We start from the raw sequence: 17,021 nt of genomic DNA, 5'->3' as shown, positions 1-17,021 counted from the left end.
AACTGCAGAGATTGTGTACAAGGAAGGTGAAACGATGTACATGTGTTCAGAGGAAAAAATTTTAAGGAATAATAATGCTTTCTAATAAGAATCTCACAAAGTGAAAGCAGTAGGATTTATGTTAAAATCGGCCACAAAAGGGAACACTAAAAATAGACAAATGAATGACTGAGCATGAGGAACCACAAATGCAATTAAAGAAAATCTTATTTAAAAATCAAGGCTGTAGCAGTTTAATCAGCAAGTAAAACTGTTCTGGGATTACATGAAGCAGGTATTATCCAAGTCCAATTAAAATTCTAAACTAACTATATTCTTTATGTACATCCAAACAAACATTTTAAATTTCCCTAATGATAATTATATTGGCACTCTTATTTTGACCTTAAAATAATATTTTTCAGGTAAATGGAATTTGGTGTTGGTTTGTAAATGTTAACAGTAGTCTACAAATTTAGGGACGTTCACAGTAGAAGAAATGTAAAGGGAAGGACTTATTTATAAAATTAAAAATACCATTTAGTGGTGTAAATTTGCGTAGACCCTTTCACTTCAATAGCATTAGCAGGCAGGAGCCTGACTAAATTCTCTGAGACTTTTGATTAATGGGAATAAATCACTCTATGAAAACTATAACTATTCTTTATGCCAAAACACACAGACAAGAACTATAGTATATCAAAGACATTACCATATCCACAGGGGGAAAAGTTTGACTTGTGGAATAATTAAATCCATAGTAATATGCACCTTACTCTTCAATAAAAAGCATTTCTTGTGAAACAGAAAGAATTGTTTTGCTGCAAATATATAATACATCTAATAACAACAGCAAATTATTAAGTTAACTAATTTTCATGGAAAACAATGTTTCCAGACACCTTATTAGACCCTATGATTACTGTACCTCTTCTGTTTAGATATACAAATAGTTACCATTGTGTTACAACTGCCTACAGTACTCAGTACTACAGTAACATGCTATGTAAGTTTGTAACCTAGGAACAATAGGCTATACCATATAGCCTAGGTGTGTAGTAACCGATACCATCTAGGTTTGTATAAGTTTCACTTCGATGTTCAAATCACAAAATCACCTAATGATTAAGAATTTCTCAGAACATACCCCAGTCGGTAAGCAATGCATGACTGGTTGAAATTTATATAGCTCTGAATTAAAATCCCAGTTTTACTTTTATCCATTTGTGACCTTGGGCAAGTTTCCAACTCACAGGGTCTGTGAAAGGAATGGAGTTCTGGAAGACACCTATTGCAGTGCCCAGAGTTCGTGTGTTCAGAATGAGCAGCAATTGTCTTCCTTTCTTCTACTTATTCAATGCAATGAAGATTTGCTGAGTTCCTCTAACAAGCAAGGCAATGAATTTTATGTATAAGCCTGGAACTGGAAGGGGTGATTTGTAGAAAAAAATGCCTTGGCTTATTCAAAAAAATGAGAGGATTTTTCTCAGTAGTGTGATCTCCCAAGGGAAGAGGAAACTGTGTGTGAGAAGCAGAACTCGGCTATTTAGAACGGTCAATCTGTCCCTCACATAGTGGCTGCTCACAGGTTCCCCCAGTATCATTTGGTCACCTCACTTGCTCTTTTGTCAGAGATGCACAGGCTTCTATCCCTGGGGAGCTAGTGTCAGGCCTGCTACATGGCCCTAAGCTCATGAATACTAGGCATGGTCTGACTTTGACTGTCAGGTTGCCTAGACAACAGTCCAGGGCAGGTGGAGAGGGTTATATCATACATTTGCATTTGAACCCTGCTGCCCTGTGACCTTGGCAATTGAGCATAACCAGGTTGGATGATCCTGGGTTCCTTGTATCTGGGTTGTTCTCAGTCTGGAGCACTTAAAATAACTGTAAACACTGTACACTGATGGAGGATGTGCTATATGGTGTTGAGATAGTATCTTATTCAAACTGCCTGTTATCTACAGAAGGGTAGTATGTACATTTTACCAAAAATTCCCATTTCTTGAAAAAGATGTATGGGATTTGGGGCTGAGACTCACCTAGACACATACGGCAGTAGAATAAAACTTAATGACACTGAGCCCTCAATCAGCCTCCTTGGGTGACAACACATTTCTTCTAGCAGTATGGTGGTTACCAAACAGTAATGGCCTATATTTCAGGGCTATTGTTCCTTTGCAAAGTGATGCCCCACTTCAGTTACCAAATAAATCAGTCAATCAAGGACCAAAGTTTGACCTGTGTGTTTTTCTGTTTTCTTATTTAAATTGTCCTAGTGGTAAATATGATGAATTGCAAACAGGAAAGAGAATATATTTGCACAAGTCAATGAACTACAACTGTTTTAACATAACAGTGACAGCATGCACTGTTCCAGTATCTTAACCTACTCACAAATCTCATTTTAATATCAAAGTATCACTCATTCTGGAATGCACAAACTGTACTGTAGTAATTATGTGCCACATTTTCAAAGATTAAATATAAAAATGTTGAGCAGGTACCTGGTTATGCCATGGTTCAAAATGAATTCTAATTAGCTCCACTGAATATAATGGTTTTTTTTTTCCTTCTTGCCTATAATGTATTTTTTTCACAGTATGACTCAAATAATAAACAAATACAAAAGGCTTCTTATGAATAATAAGCTAAGATATACATCAATATAGTATCTCAATAGAAAGGAAGAGAGAAAGTTAATTAGTTTGGGGCAGCAGTAAGTCAAAGGACAAGAGAGTCACTTAGTTCTACTGAAAAGAATAAGACTTTCTAATTTAAAGGAATTGAGTTTTAATTAGATAAAGCGTTTTTTCAAGACAGTCACAAAGGTCAAGAGAATGACAAAGACTAATGACTTTTAATCTACAAAACATAGACTGTAATAAAGCATCACTTCATGCTACTTCTGAGCATCGTCTTATGAGAGGGACACTGACCTCCTCGTGTAGGTTTAGGCACAAGGTTACCCTCACAGATGCTGACTGTTTCTTTAAATACTTGGTCTGAAAGCTGGGTACCTCCCACCAAGGGAATGGCATCAAGATGGGACACAATCAGAACAATTAGCTAATATTAGCCACAGATGGGTAATCATTCAAGAAACCTGTGCTAGTTACCAGTCTACAGAGACTGGACACAAAACATCTTCAACTCAGGAAGCTCTGAGTCTAGCTTTACATGGACAGACAGCCATGTAAAGAATTAAAACCAATAACATGGAGTTAGTTTCACATAATACATTTATGAGAGGCAGGAAGAACATCAAATTAATGATATAGTATGTGGTAATATCTATAGAAATGAACTATTAGAATGACAAAGATATCACCTAATTGGTTCAAACTATGCATACAGTTCTTTGGAGCTAAAATATAACGGCATGCAAATACATAGGAGATTAGATTCATTCTAGAGTACACCTGAATTACTGTAACACAAAAAACAGCTTTAACTGATGCCACTTTTTATGTTCTGCTTTAGGGAGACATTTTAATCTTTCCCTCATAGCCCTCTCATTGCCCAAAAGGTCACAACCTGACATCTCATCTGTCATTTGCTATTTCTTTCATTTAGCGGGAATCCTGACATCCTTCCTTCTGCCCCATTGACTTTAAACTCATCTGTAACAAAGTAGTGTGTAAACAAGAGAGACAGATTCACACACATATCTATCCAGGCAGGGTTTACCATCAACCTGTAAGATTTCCTTCTGGTAACATTCCGGGCCCTGTAAAGTATCTGGTCCACCAGATGCCCAAATCCCAGAAAGATTATCTAGGCAACACCTACACCCAGCTACTTTTCTCAGACTATTTTCTAGTTCTTTATTCTCAGGAGCTGGTAAGGGCCTACGGGGAGGTACTGTATCAGGGATTAAATTCAGGTTAGAGAATATGAACAGATGAATTCCCTACCACACAGTCTCAGCAAGCATAGCTCTCCAAGGGACAGGGTATAGAAACAAGTTTTTAATCATTCAGTTAAATGTTGCCTTCAACATAAGGCAAATAAAGTATACATGATATAAAGAACTTACTCCATCCCTTAAGTGAGCAGTGCCCCTGAGAATCATGGCTGATGCATAGTCTATCATTCATTCATGTTTTCAAATCGCTATTTACTGGACAACTTTTCTGTGCCAGGCTCTAGGAATAAAGCTGTTAAGAAGACAATAACCTTGCCCTCATGGAGTTTATATTTCCCTAGGGAAGACAGACAGTAACAGAGTAAATGAATGAATGAATTTCAAGTACTGATAAGAAAAATAAGGGAAATAATAGGAGAGAGAATGAGTAGATGAAATTTTTTCCACAGCAGCCAGAGAAAACTCTCTGACGAGGGGGTAACTGAGCAGAGTGTGGAATGATGGGAAGGGGTGACGGATGCAAATATCAGGGGGGCAGCTGCAAAAATTGAGGGTGGTGACTGGTTACTCTCCCCACTCTCTTGAACAATAAAACCCCATGCTTTTATCATGCCACCAAATTGTGCTCTGCTGAAAGATAGTTCTCTCCGAATACAGTTGGCATGGTAGGAAACTGAACTTAAAAAATAACATGTTGGTTAAAAATGAGGGAAATACACAAATGGCTACTAGATATTCTTGTCTGGGAGTCATTCTCTAATCTTTCAGAAGGATAAAGAGATGTTTAAATAATGGATTGCTGTGTGAATAAATAATAATTCTATTTAAAAAATCTTTAAAAAGAGGGTTCCAAAGGCCTGATTTGGGAGGGAGCCTGGAGTATTTGAGGCCAGCAAGAAGGCAGGAAGGGCTGGGAAGGAGCGAGGGAAGTGTGGTAGGAAAAGAGGTGGGACAGGAGGCAAGGGCCAATCACAGAGGGCCTGGGGCAATGGCAAGAACTTTAACTTGGTTCCAAGTATGATGGGAAGCCCCTGGAAGATTAGAGCAAGTGAGCAGTTGCCTTTGATTTATACTTTCAAAAGTCCATTCTGTCTGTGGTACAAGGAACACACTGCAGGGGCAGGAATGAAAACTTGGCATCAGCTGGAGGTGACAGCAGGAGTCCAGGCAAGTGCTCACAACGGTCTGGCCAGAGTTGGTGATATTGTGGTCTGATTCATAGTATGTTTCTTTTGACAATCACTACAGTTAACACTTATTAAATGCTCAGTTGCCCCCCATACTGCACCATGTAGTATACGAGTTCCCAACAGCTCTGATGGATAATACACAAGGCTCATTTTATAGGCGAGGACTCTAAAGCATGAACACTTGCCTCCTGAGCTCCCAGACCCTTTCTGCCCAGCACTTGCAGGTTTTGGTGGCTCTTTTTCCACTGTCACTCACATGCTAGAATGGTGGACTCTCACCCTCACCAAATGAATGGCTTCAAGCTGCTATCTCCAGCCCTGGGTTGCTTCTCTGTTCTCCCTAAGGAAGTGACTGTAGCAGAACCCAGAACTGGGTCACCTGAATACCAGAATCCTCTTTCTTACCATTACCCTATTCTGCCTCCCAAACTGGGTATTGACAACCACAGTGAGTCGAATGAGGGACTTCCTACTTGGTAAAAATAACATGGTATCTCCACCTTTTAAGCTTAGAAGACTGAAATCAAGATAATGAATATTTAGCACATAAATGAAATTTCACCCAATTAAAATGTCTAATCATTTCTGACTCGTTGTACCTTTTCTGATTGTTTTATAGAAACCTGTGTGCTTTCCTGTACTTGCTGCGGTTGCCATATGTTTACCTTTCTGCTGGTCTCCAAAATCTAGTTATTAGTGAATCACTGATTCACAATTGAAGTGATTCTTACTGTACATATCCTCCTAATTATTATAAGTCCTTGAAAAAAAAAGACAACTAATTTTTTTCCATATAGGATTTTGATACTTTCAAAGGAGAAATACCATTTCTTTAAATAATTAATAAAGAACCATGTGTTATAAGAACTTGAAGGAGACTTTAGATTCACCCATTATAGTGGTTGTCAACCTGGGCTGCACTTTAGAACCACCCCACCCCACCCCCCACGACTAGACCAATTACATCAGAATCTCTGAAGTTGGGACCTGGGCAGCCATAATTTTTAAACTCCCCAGGTGATTTCAATATGCAGTCAGGGTGGAGAATCACCGATCTAAACCAAGGTCCCCTCCGGAAGCTGACTGCTCACCATTTTCAAATGAAAGAAAATGAGACCCAGAGTGGGGAAGTGACTTTCCAACTGAAAAGCCAATTTGAGGTGGAACCACAACTGAAAGCAGGGTTTCCTAACTTCTGGTTCAATGTGCATTCAGCAACCCCCCCAGACACAAGAGGGTAGGGGAACAGGAAGGGGTTTCAACAGTTGTAATGATTCTATTGCTGAGGATTCATGTCTTCTGATTCTCCACCTCTGTGTCTTGCCTCAACTGTCAGACTCGTCCAGTTTGGAGCAAAGTGAGACTGAAAAGCTGTGACAAGACCCTCACAGCAGCAGCACCACCAAACAGATGTCTTTTCTGTTTCAAAGAAGCACCACACTAGTCAGTGAGCACACACTCGAAGACTTCAATAAACAGACTATTGAAGAGAAAAACTGCTCTCCAGCTATACACAAATAGCCTTTGACTAACTAACCCCATATTCTGGAACTTGAACTAAGAATCATGGATACAAACCGATGTCTAGCTACATAAGAATGTTTACTGCAGCATCGTTCATGGAAGAGAAAAGTGGAAACATCACAGTAATATCATGGAAGCCTTAAGGAAATTTCAAAATATACCATTAAATTTTTATAAGCTACAAAAACATACATGCTTATATTCCAGATTTAGTAAAAGTAAATATATTGGAAAAAAATACTAGTGTAAGTGAGTGGTTTGGGTTGTGGATGGTTTTTATTATCTTCCTTTCTTTTTAAATGTTCCATATTTTCAAATTTTTCTATACAGCATATGTCTTTCATTTAAAATAAGAAAAAAGTCATATGTATTTTTTTTAAGTGGCAGGACAATGAGCACATGCACAGAACTGTATGTGATCACCAACTTGTTTGATACCCTATGTCCTGCTTGTTACCAGTACGACTTTTTCCTCTTAGACCAAGGACATAAATCAGGCACCCACTCCATGCCACATTCTATAAGATGAATACACATTTCTAATGGGAGAGTCAAATTAGAATTTCCCCAACTTCACTTATGAGTCAAAAGTTAAGAAAAAAATATTTGAGGGCATAGAATTATACTTTTTCATGAAGTTAGAGAAGAACATATTAACATAGTCCATCCTCCCAGTCTCCAGGTTATTTAGCAATGTGTACTGAGCAAGTTCAGTGTGCCAGGGACTGCTCTAGGCTTGGGGAACTTAACTGTGGACAAAAAATGTCTAAAAGCCTTGCTGTCCTGGAGCTTCCTCTTTGGTGGGAGGAGACAGACAGGGAACATGCTAATGGTATGGAGGGGGTAGGGTGTGCTGGGGAGGGGCAGGTGGGGGGTGGGTTAACTCCCTGATGAGGTCACACTAGCTAGGAAACCTGAGAGGCAGCCAGCCCTGGGTATCTGGGAGGAAAAACATTCCAAACATCTTCCTGACCAATGAAGGGGAAAGCATCTTTTCTCTTCCACTATTCTTTGGGTCATTTGGAATTACATTTCTGATGTAGGTTTTGTCAGTTTATGGCTATAGAATGGTCAATAAATATCTTCTGTAGAAAGCAGGGACTAGGAAAAGGAAAGAGTTAAGGGAGGAAAAAGGCATTTGTGTATGTCCACTGACACCACCTCCAGAAAACCTCAAATATTAGCCTTTTTAACAGCATGTAAGTGGACTGTGCACGTTAAAGCCATTTATGAAGGAGATAGATACCAGGCTGAATCAGTTAAGAAACAAACCGTTTCCTGAAGATGTTCTTACCTAATATACGTACTCATTATATATCTCTGCCTAGAAAGAACATGAAAGAGCTATACATTTAATACAAAGTTATTTCTAAAATTTTTAAAATGTATATTATAAAATATATGTTCACACACTGAATATGCAAACGCCTAACACTCCATGGCATAAGCGTTAATTGTATGACAAATGATGCTTACTCCTAGTGAAAAGTTTTTCTGAATACCACTATATATTATGGAATAGGCAAAGTAAAAAAGTAAAGACTACTTATAGAAATCAATTTATAACCAGAAATTTGAAAAGGTAAAAGAATTGTAATTTTCTTCTTTTATTATAGAAAAAAATAGGAGCTAGATCTAACCATAATCATTAATATTTTGGCTTCAAAACATAAAACACATTTATCCTACCACAAATCAAACTGCCAAGTGATGAATCCCTCCAAATTTAAAGTAAGAGTAAAGGTCATATTATACCTATAGACAAGGTTTCCATGTAATAGAACCACCATAATTGTGAATTAGTTGAAGAACAATCATGTAGCACAATGCTGCCTTGTCTCTCTGGGTTTTATATTACCAACCAAACCCTCAAGAGCTGAGATAATCTCAACGGGATTTGAATTTCATTTTAACTCCAGTTTAGCATCTCTCAATTTACATTATCATACACACAGAATGCCAGCATCACTTCCATTCCTCAGCAATAAATAAGATCCTCCTTAGAGTATAGCATATACAAGATGAAGCATCTCTTCTATAGATAAACTGGAGACTTTCAGGGGCTATCAAAATACTAAATTCTTTATATGCCAGGTTTAATATCCAGAAATGCAACAATAATGATGGAGTTCCTTTTTAAAAGTTGAGACTGGTTTCTAAACAAATTAACTTTGCATCAGAAGCATAATCACCCCTTTCTGAAAACTAGAAGAAGGAGCTACAAATAAAAGGCTCCAGGCTCTTTCTGGACCTTTCCAGATTTCATGGTCATAATATTACTTCCTTTTTGAGAAACCAGAAGATTTTTAAGAAGAGAAGCACCAGGAGAGATGAGGATAGAATTCTTATTAAAGATTAGAAGATAGAAGGTAGTATTCCTCCCAAATCTCCCAGATATGTATTTCTATGACCTAAAATGTATAACCACGTCATACAATTTCTTGAAATGCCCAGGCCATATTAAGTTACACTGCCAAGAATGTTATTTAACACTTATGATGAATTATGGCTTTTAATAACAGCGCCTGGAATTCCTGGGTATGGAATATCTGTCTGCCAGTAGAGAGACAGGTGAAGAGTTAGAATTTAGTGCAAAATAAATGATTACACACATACATGCACACTAAGTGGGGAGGGTGAGATTGCTTTGGCGTGGGAGACCAAGAACAAGCATAAATGATAGCTTTTCTGATGTATTGATATAAGAAAAATGAAGTGGAAACTGAGGCTCTTAAGAAATGTGTCTCTTCAATACCTAAATGATAGAGAATCGTGCACTCTCAGGCTTGAGAAGGCCTTTAAAATGTCACCCACTGGAACTCTGTGCATGAATCCTGGGATCAGCAATTCCACAACACTCCCGGTCACTTTCGATCTGAATGCCAGAGAAAGCTTAACCTTTCAAGGAAACCTCTTCAATTTCTAAACACTTCTATCCTTATGAAGTATTTTCCTTTGCTGAACTGAGTCTGTTTTCTCTAACTTCTCCTCACTAACCCTGGTTTGACTCCATAAAGCTAGGGTCCCAAACACATTGACCTTGGGGTTGAAGCAGGGAACATAAACCAGTGCAGCAAGCCAAGAGCCAGACCGTAAAAGGTGATGGGGACTCGGGCCAACCAGAGGGCGCATTGCTCCCCTACACAGCCAGCCGCTGCTCTGCTCCAGCCACTTCTGGCCATGCAGGAACACAGGCACCTGTCACTGGGTTTTCTGATTAAAAAAGCCAGAAATTTGAATTTTAGAAGAACTATCCTGATTTATGAAATATATAAGAAATACATTTTAGAGTTCGAACAGCTCTTAGAGATCAAGTAATCCAAACCTCATATTTTATAAATAATAAAACTGAGGGTGAGAACAGAAAAAGTGACTGACCCAAAGCCAAATGATTAATCAGAGGTAGGTGTGGAGAAATGATTAATCAGAGGTGGGTGTGGAGGAGGAAAGTCCCAAATAAAGGTCCCATTTCTCCCATCACAGAAATGCATTCCTGCAAGTCAACAAGGCATCTAGCCTACAGACTTGTTAACATACTCTGAAATAGGCATCAGCCTTTGATTGCTTCCTGTATCTATGATTAAGGAATCCCTGCCCACATCTAGCTGTTACAGCATCTTTCCAAGTTGAGAGGGTATATGGAGCAGCAGCTGTAAGTCCGGACTCAGCAGACAGACTGCCTGGGTTTGTAAGCCCCGCTCTACCGTTACTACGTGCATGACCAAGTTGCCTCAGTTTCCTCACTATGAAATGGAAATAATAATGGTACCTGTCTCACAGTGTTGCTGTGAGAATTAATACACATAGGAGTGCTTAGAATATGACTGGCACAGAATAAACAGTATCTGTTCAATGTTATTACTACCCAAGGAGGGCTACAATACGCTAAAAAAAAAAAAAAGAGTTAATCACATCACTTAAGGAAACTGTAAAGCAAAACTACACATAAATATTCTAGAGACATGTGAGTCCTGAAAAAAAAAAAAAATTAAAGCTGCTAGTTCCTTCACAGAGTTTAAGGCAAAGGTAGACTTCAGCAATTAAAGTAATGGCCATAAAGGTAGCACGAACCCCTGAATTAAACACTTAGTGGCCTCCTACAGAAGAACGAACCTCAGTAAATCTCCTAAATTTTCACCTGCAACCTTGAAGAAGTCTAGAATACATAGATATACTCCCCCCTGGGCTCCTTCTTTCCAAGGGCTGAACGTGTTCTCTAAACAGTTACTGTAACCACCTCCTCCCTTCCCCCATCTCCAAGTTGCTGTTACGACCAGTCTCCCAAAAGTTCTTCCTAGAGAGATGTCCAATTTCCTCTTAACTATGTACTACCAATAGATAAATAGAAAGATAGAAAACACGCTTTTTTAAAAAAGAAAAAAACACAACACTTTCCCAATATCACAACTCAGTCACTAACAGCCTACATACACCATCTACCGTGTTTATCATATATGCCCTTGCTATGATGAGATGTCAATTTAAGCCAAGAGAAAGTACAAATGCAACAGGAGAATCTTAAAAGGTTCGCCAATCATCAGAGGGAACACCCTGTCCCAAATCATTGAGGCCACAAACAGAAATTGGCACGAGTGCTCTGCCCTCTAAAGCAGAGTTCTTTCCCAAGGCTGCCAGGGCCTCAGAGGGCCCAGGGCATGACGATCCAGTTTGTGGTTCCTGTGTGTCACTGTGTGCCACTGAATTAAATGGCTATAAGGGTTAACATGTATAGACTGCTATGCACCAGCTACAGATGTAAGCACGCTACATGTATTAATGCACTCAATTCAAACAACAAGGGGCAGATACTATTATCCTCCACTTCACAAAGGAGGAAACTGAAGCCTTGAAAGGTTGAGTAACTTGCTCAAAGATAGACAGTGAGAAAATAGCAGAGGCAGGACACAAATCCAAGTGGTTGACTCTAGAGGCTATAATCCTATTTAACCAGTCCCCTAAACTTCCTCTAGAAGTTCCTGACATAATTTTCCTAAGAGTACACTGAAAGAAAGTTCATGGGCAGGCATCAGGACAGCTCCAAGGAGATAATTTGTGTCTCCTTGCCTTTACCTACACCTGAACATTCACTTCTGGGGCTCTCACCAGTTGGATGCACTCCTATATAGCTTTTTGGTACAGCCCTCTTGTTGCTCTTGCACTAAGGTTGTGGTCCTTTACATCCTTTATAGGGGACATATAAATCTCTGGTTCATGGGCTTTTTTATTTTTTTAACAGGGAGAGGCAGATTTTCTCTATTAATCACTCTCTTTCTCGCTTCCCTAGGACAAAAACATATGAACTGAAAGTCCAGAAAAGAACAAATAATGGCTGGCATAAGGGGAAAGGGAACGAAATGAAAAGCAGAAAAAAGAATTAAGAGTATGTTAAAAAGCAACTATTTAGGCAGCAGGGAAATGCAAAGTAAAACCAACACGAAGATACCATTTCATATCCACTTGAATGGGCAAAAATTAAACAGATAGATAACAAATGTTGATGAGGAGGTGGAGAAATTAGAACCCTCATACCATGCTGGTGGGAACGTGAAACGGTGCAGTTGCTTTGGGAAACAGTCTGGAAGTCCCTCAAACGGTTAGACCATAGAGTTGTCATATGACTCAGAAAGTCTACCCCTAGGTATATAACCAAATGTCCACACAAAAATTTGTACGTGAATTTTCATAGAAGCATTATTAGTAACCAAAAAGTAGAAACTACCCAATGGTCTATCAATTGAAGAATAACTAAAATGTGGTATAGCCATACAATGAAATATTATTTGGCCATAAAAAGGAATGAAGTATTAACACATGCTACAACCTTGATGGACCTTGGAAACATTATGCTAAGTGAAAAAGGTCACAAAAGTACACATATTATATGATTCCATTTATATGAAACATACAGAATAGGCAAATACAGAGAGGACAGAGAATAGATTAGTGTTTGCCCAGGCTGGGGATTGAGGAATAATGGGAAATAACTCTTTATGGGTACAAGGACTTCTTTTTGGAATTAGTGGTGATGGTTGCACAACTCAGTCAATATATTAAAGCCATTGAGGTGTATACTTTAAATGGATCAACTGCACAGTATGTGGATATTTCAATAAAGCTGTTATATTGTGGTAAAACAAGTAAATTATAAAGTAAAACCACTAGTCTATCCCAAGAGAATCTATGTCTTTTTGAACAAGAAATAATTGCAGAAGTGGCAGAGACTCAAAATTATTTAAAAGAAGAAAAAAATCAGAAAAAATGGGTATATGAAAAGGAGAGAAGAAAATTTATATTTAATTTCAAGAGATTGGGTGTATTGAAGTCATATTACATCAAATGCATAGATATTACATGATGGATTGTGTAACTCTAAATCCAGACCTTCTCCTCACCTGAAATCTAGCAGTTCCAAAAATAAAGGCTCTAGAGAAGAGGTGATATAACATCACCTTTGGAATTTTTTTTTTAACTTTTTGAAGACTGAATTAAAAAGTTTTCAAATATGAGGACTGTCTGGTATATTTCACCCCAACTTCACAAAATAAAGGTATCTGATTAGCATCTAAACTGTACACAGTTTCCTAAATTGAATTTATGAATCTGGCTCGAATTTAACTAGAAAAAGTAAAACCTTCACATTCTGGAGCTAAGCATAAGGCACTGACAGCCAGATCGGTGTTGGCAGATTTAGGCAGAAGAATTTCAGAGCAAAGTGAAGGGTTCACTATGCTATCTTATTATGTATCTTCTTACAATAACACTGTAGCAGAAATCAATGCAGTTTCTGACTAAAGTGAATTCTGAGTCTCCTGTTGTGTAGCAAAATGTCAAAAGATAATATAGAGTTTCCTGGCTATTAGCAGGTAGATACAGCATTAACACATTTTTGGAAACAGAACAATTAGATAGCAGAGAATTCCCTTTGCATGTTCTTAGCCTTTGACTTTCAAACTACAGTATTACTGAAACTTTTACTCCCACTATGTCTTAATCAAACATCATTTGTGTGGAAAAGTGGCTTACTGCTTTCCTTAAAAAATGGGAGCCATTAATTGATCCAATGTGTTGGCAGCTCTAGAGAATCTTTTTAGACAGGAACAAACAATGCCTCTTACTTTGTGTTCAAAGAAGGCTGAGTTTAAGATTTCATGCATATGCACAAAGAAACAAAGAATCCTGCAAAGTCAGCTAGCAATGTTCTTAGAGTTTAAAAAACCAAAAAAAAAAAAAAAAAAAAAAGGCCCTCCTTCACACTTTCCCCCATGGAGGTTTTAGATATTAAGCAACATGTTTAAAGATACTTTACATGACTTAAAGTGCTTTTGCGTAGTCCTTAACATCCGCAAATATCAAAGTTTAAGTAGTGCTCCCATGACTCAACATCAGAGTACAATCTTTTCCCCTAGAAAACTGTTGAGTTCAAGAAAACATATCAAATATTTCTAAAGTGCTGTATCGTAACTTCTAAGAAGCAAACTGCTTCTCCTCCTCTTCATTAATTAACACACTGCATTTTTCTGGCCTGTGTTTTAGAAGTCTGGAACATTTTCCCCTCTCCACCTGTTTGTATTAAGGTTGACAAATTTCCTTGACTAAAACAGCTGGTGTTGATTACTGGAGGCAAACCAATTGAATATTTCACTAATAGGTGACATGAGCTCTCGGAATGGAAACTTGTCCCTAAAGAGAACACCCCTGCAAACGTAGCCAAAGCCTGGTGTTCCATTTCAGCAGCGTAACTATTTATCAAAATCTGGCTTTCAAAAAAAAAAAAAAATAACATTTTTGATTAGGAGACTCCATTCAGAAAATGCATCTGTCATTTTTCTGCCCTTCCTCCTTCCACTAAATGCCACAGCCTCAGCCCAGGACCCCTCTGGGGAAGGAGAGCCCACTTTTCAGGCACATAAACACAAGTAGCAACCCTGGACTCAAGGAGTCTAGTCTGCTAAAACCAGTGGTTTATGGGCTTATGCTGACAAACCTAGAGATGGCTTTTTCTTTTTTGGAGGGGGGGCGCGGGGGGGAGGTTCCTACCACCACGGAAACATCGTCTATGTCAGGCACAGGTGTTAACTGAGTTTGGGGGGCAGTAACGTATTTCTACTCCTAGGCACCTGCTAGCATTAAGAAAAGCTTATTCTTTCTAGATTGAAATCACCTCATCCCTATCAGAAAGAAAACCTTCAGCATGTTTAACCTCCCAATTAGGCAAAGGATAATGCAATACTGGAAAAGTAGTTACACCTTTAGGGGCACCACTCTTCGTGGCTTGTTGAGGACTTATTATCTACCATGATGCCCGCCTGTCAGTTTCTCCGGATGACAGCCTAGCAGAGCACAGTACTTACAGTGTTATTTACGACGTGCCTAAACCCAGCGGGGGGCGGCGGCTCAGTCTTCCAAGAAGAGTTGAAACCTGACTTGAAGGAGTAAGTTCACGGTGGTGAGCTGCCAGCAAGTAACCCTACCCACTCTCCTGATACACAAACGCCTGCAACAGGGTCATACCTGATGCACAGACCCAAGTACAGAGCTGAGTTATCAGATCTACGGGTTCTAAACAGGTGCGGGGCCGGCCACTACCCGAGAACAGTATCTGAGCCCTGCCCTCCAAACCCCACCTTCCCGATCCTCCTCGGAAAAGTTAGCCCACCACCGCGAACCCTCGTCCAGGCGGCGCTAAGCCCAGCTCTCCGGTATCCTTCCTCCCTGCCCGAAACATCATCCTGTCCTCTTTGTGAACCCCCCAAAGTGATGCGGTGCAAAACTTAACAGGTCCAAGGAACCGACACGCGACTTCCACGCTGCACGGACTTCCCAGAAAGGAGCCAGGAGGCAGGATCCTTCCAGGCACTTCTGTGCCCTCGGACTCCGCTCCCCCGCGCCCGCACCGCACCCCCCGGGGCCGCTCACCTGCGTGGGGCATGGTGATGGTCTCGTTGTTGTTGGCGCCCACGTTGAAGATGACCACGGCGGAGGCGTTCTGCAGGAACGCGTTCCGGATCTTATCCCTGTACGTGCAGTTGCCCTTGGGGATGAGCGCTATCCAGTTCTTGCCGTGGGTCGGGGCGGCGAACTTGGTGCTGGGGTCGCAGGCCAGGCGGTCGTGGGCCGAGCTGGCCATGACCACCTCCCCGCGGGCGTCCTGCTTGGGCGAGTGCTCCCCGTAGCGCCCGCACTCCGTCTTCTCCGTGTGCAGCTCGGCGCCGCCGCCCGCCCCCCCGGCCGCGGGGTCCGGCGCGGGCTCGGCGTAGGTGATGTTCACGAAGGCGGTGTACCATTCCTCCTTCTCGGCCACGGTGAAGTCCAGGCAGAGCAGATGCACGAAACAAAAGGAAAGCAGCCATGTTGAGAGAGCCAGACTGCGGCACGCTCGGATGAGAGACATTGCCATCTTTATCCGCCGGGGCTCCCTCCCCGCCCCCCGCGCCCGCCTCCCGCCCCGTCCCTCCTCCCCAGGCCCGGCCAACCCCGGGCCGGCCGCTTCTCCTCCTCCCGCCGCCGCCGCTCACTCCCGGGCCCGGGGGGCCGCGGCCGGGACGCGCAGCCGCCGAGGGGACCGGATCCCGGGCGAGTGGATGGCGCCGGCCCCTTCCTCGCTCAGCCGAAGCGCCGCTGTTGCATTTTGCTTCTCGGGCGCCCGGGGGGCGCGGGAGGAGGGGGCACGCGGGGCTTGCGGCGAGGAGTCCGGCTGCCGCGCGTCCTGCTCCTTCGCCCGGCTTCTCCTTCTCTCATAGAGGTGGCCGGGGGCCCAGGGGCTTGCGGGGTGGTGGCTCTGCGCGCCCCAGCCCCGGCGGGGGCGGGCGCGGTTGCTCGCAGTCTGGGGCGCTGCCGTGCGCGGTGCTGCCGCGGGTGTCCCGGCCGCCGCCGCCGAGCGCTGGGGCGAGCGGGTCCGACCGCAGCCGCGCGCCGGTTCCCCCGGGCCGTGGGCGCTGCGCTCCCGGTGTCGCCGGGTGGCTGCGCCGGGGCACACGCTTGCTGGGGAGGGGCGGGCTTGGGGGGAGAGAGCGGGCAGAGAGGAGTACGCGGTCCGTGTGTGTGTGTGTGTCTGTATATGTTTGTGTGTGTGTTATGTGTGCGTGCAAGGAGGAGCTTAGTGTGATGTCAAAGCTTCTGGGCTTTGCCGGCCATGCTCACTTGGGTCTCTCCTTATGGGCAGCAGCGACCCCTGCCGGGTCTGAAATTCACACTCAATCTGTAGCTTGGTCCAGGTGGGGGCAAAAGGGGAACCCGTTGACCTATGAGTTCAGAAATAACTTCCTGAGCCTTAAATATAGCGAAATGTATGTGCCTCTCGTAAATGACACTCCCAGTTTCTGGAAGAACTGCAGTGAGCTCCCTAATCATCCATTCTAGGGCCAAAATGTAGGGCTGGTTGGTATCGAGGTTCTTCCAACACGGCTTCTGGAATATCTAGGGAAGTGGCTATCAAACCTTCAGTTTTACAACTCACATTG

General features: G+C 41.8%; 1 protein-coding gene across 4 annotated transcripts in view; it reads right to left on the bottom strand.

Annotated features, from left to right (window-relative positions):
• RNF150 (ring finger protein 150) overlaps window positions 1-16,307 on the bottom strand; it is a 221,691-nt gene extending 205,384 nt beyond the window's left edge. For all 4 annotated transcript variants that reach the window (XM_045552225.1, XM_045552226.1, XM_045552228.1 and 1 more), the window contains exon 1: window positions 15,478-16,307. In XM_045552225.1, the coding sequence (XP_045408181.1) occupies window positions 15,478-15,958 (481 nt within the window). In that variant the 5' untranslated portion in view covers window positions 15,959-16,307. The remainder of the gene's footprint in view (window positions 1-15,477) is intronic.
• Between the last annotated feature and the right edge of the window lie 714 nt (window positions 16,308-17,021).

This window comes from Lemur catta, chromosome 5 (assembly GCF_020740605.2).
Source record: "Lemur catta isolate mLemCat1 chromosome 5, mLemCat1.pri, whole genome shotgun sequence".
NCBI classification, from domain to species: domain Eukaryota; kingdom Metazoa; phylum Chordata; class Mammalia; order Primates; family Lemuridae; genus Lemur; species Lemur catta.
The sequence above is the reverse complement of the archived record's forward strand: the minus strand, read 5'-3'. Positions and strand labels throughout refer to the sequence as shown.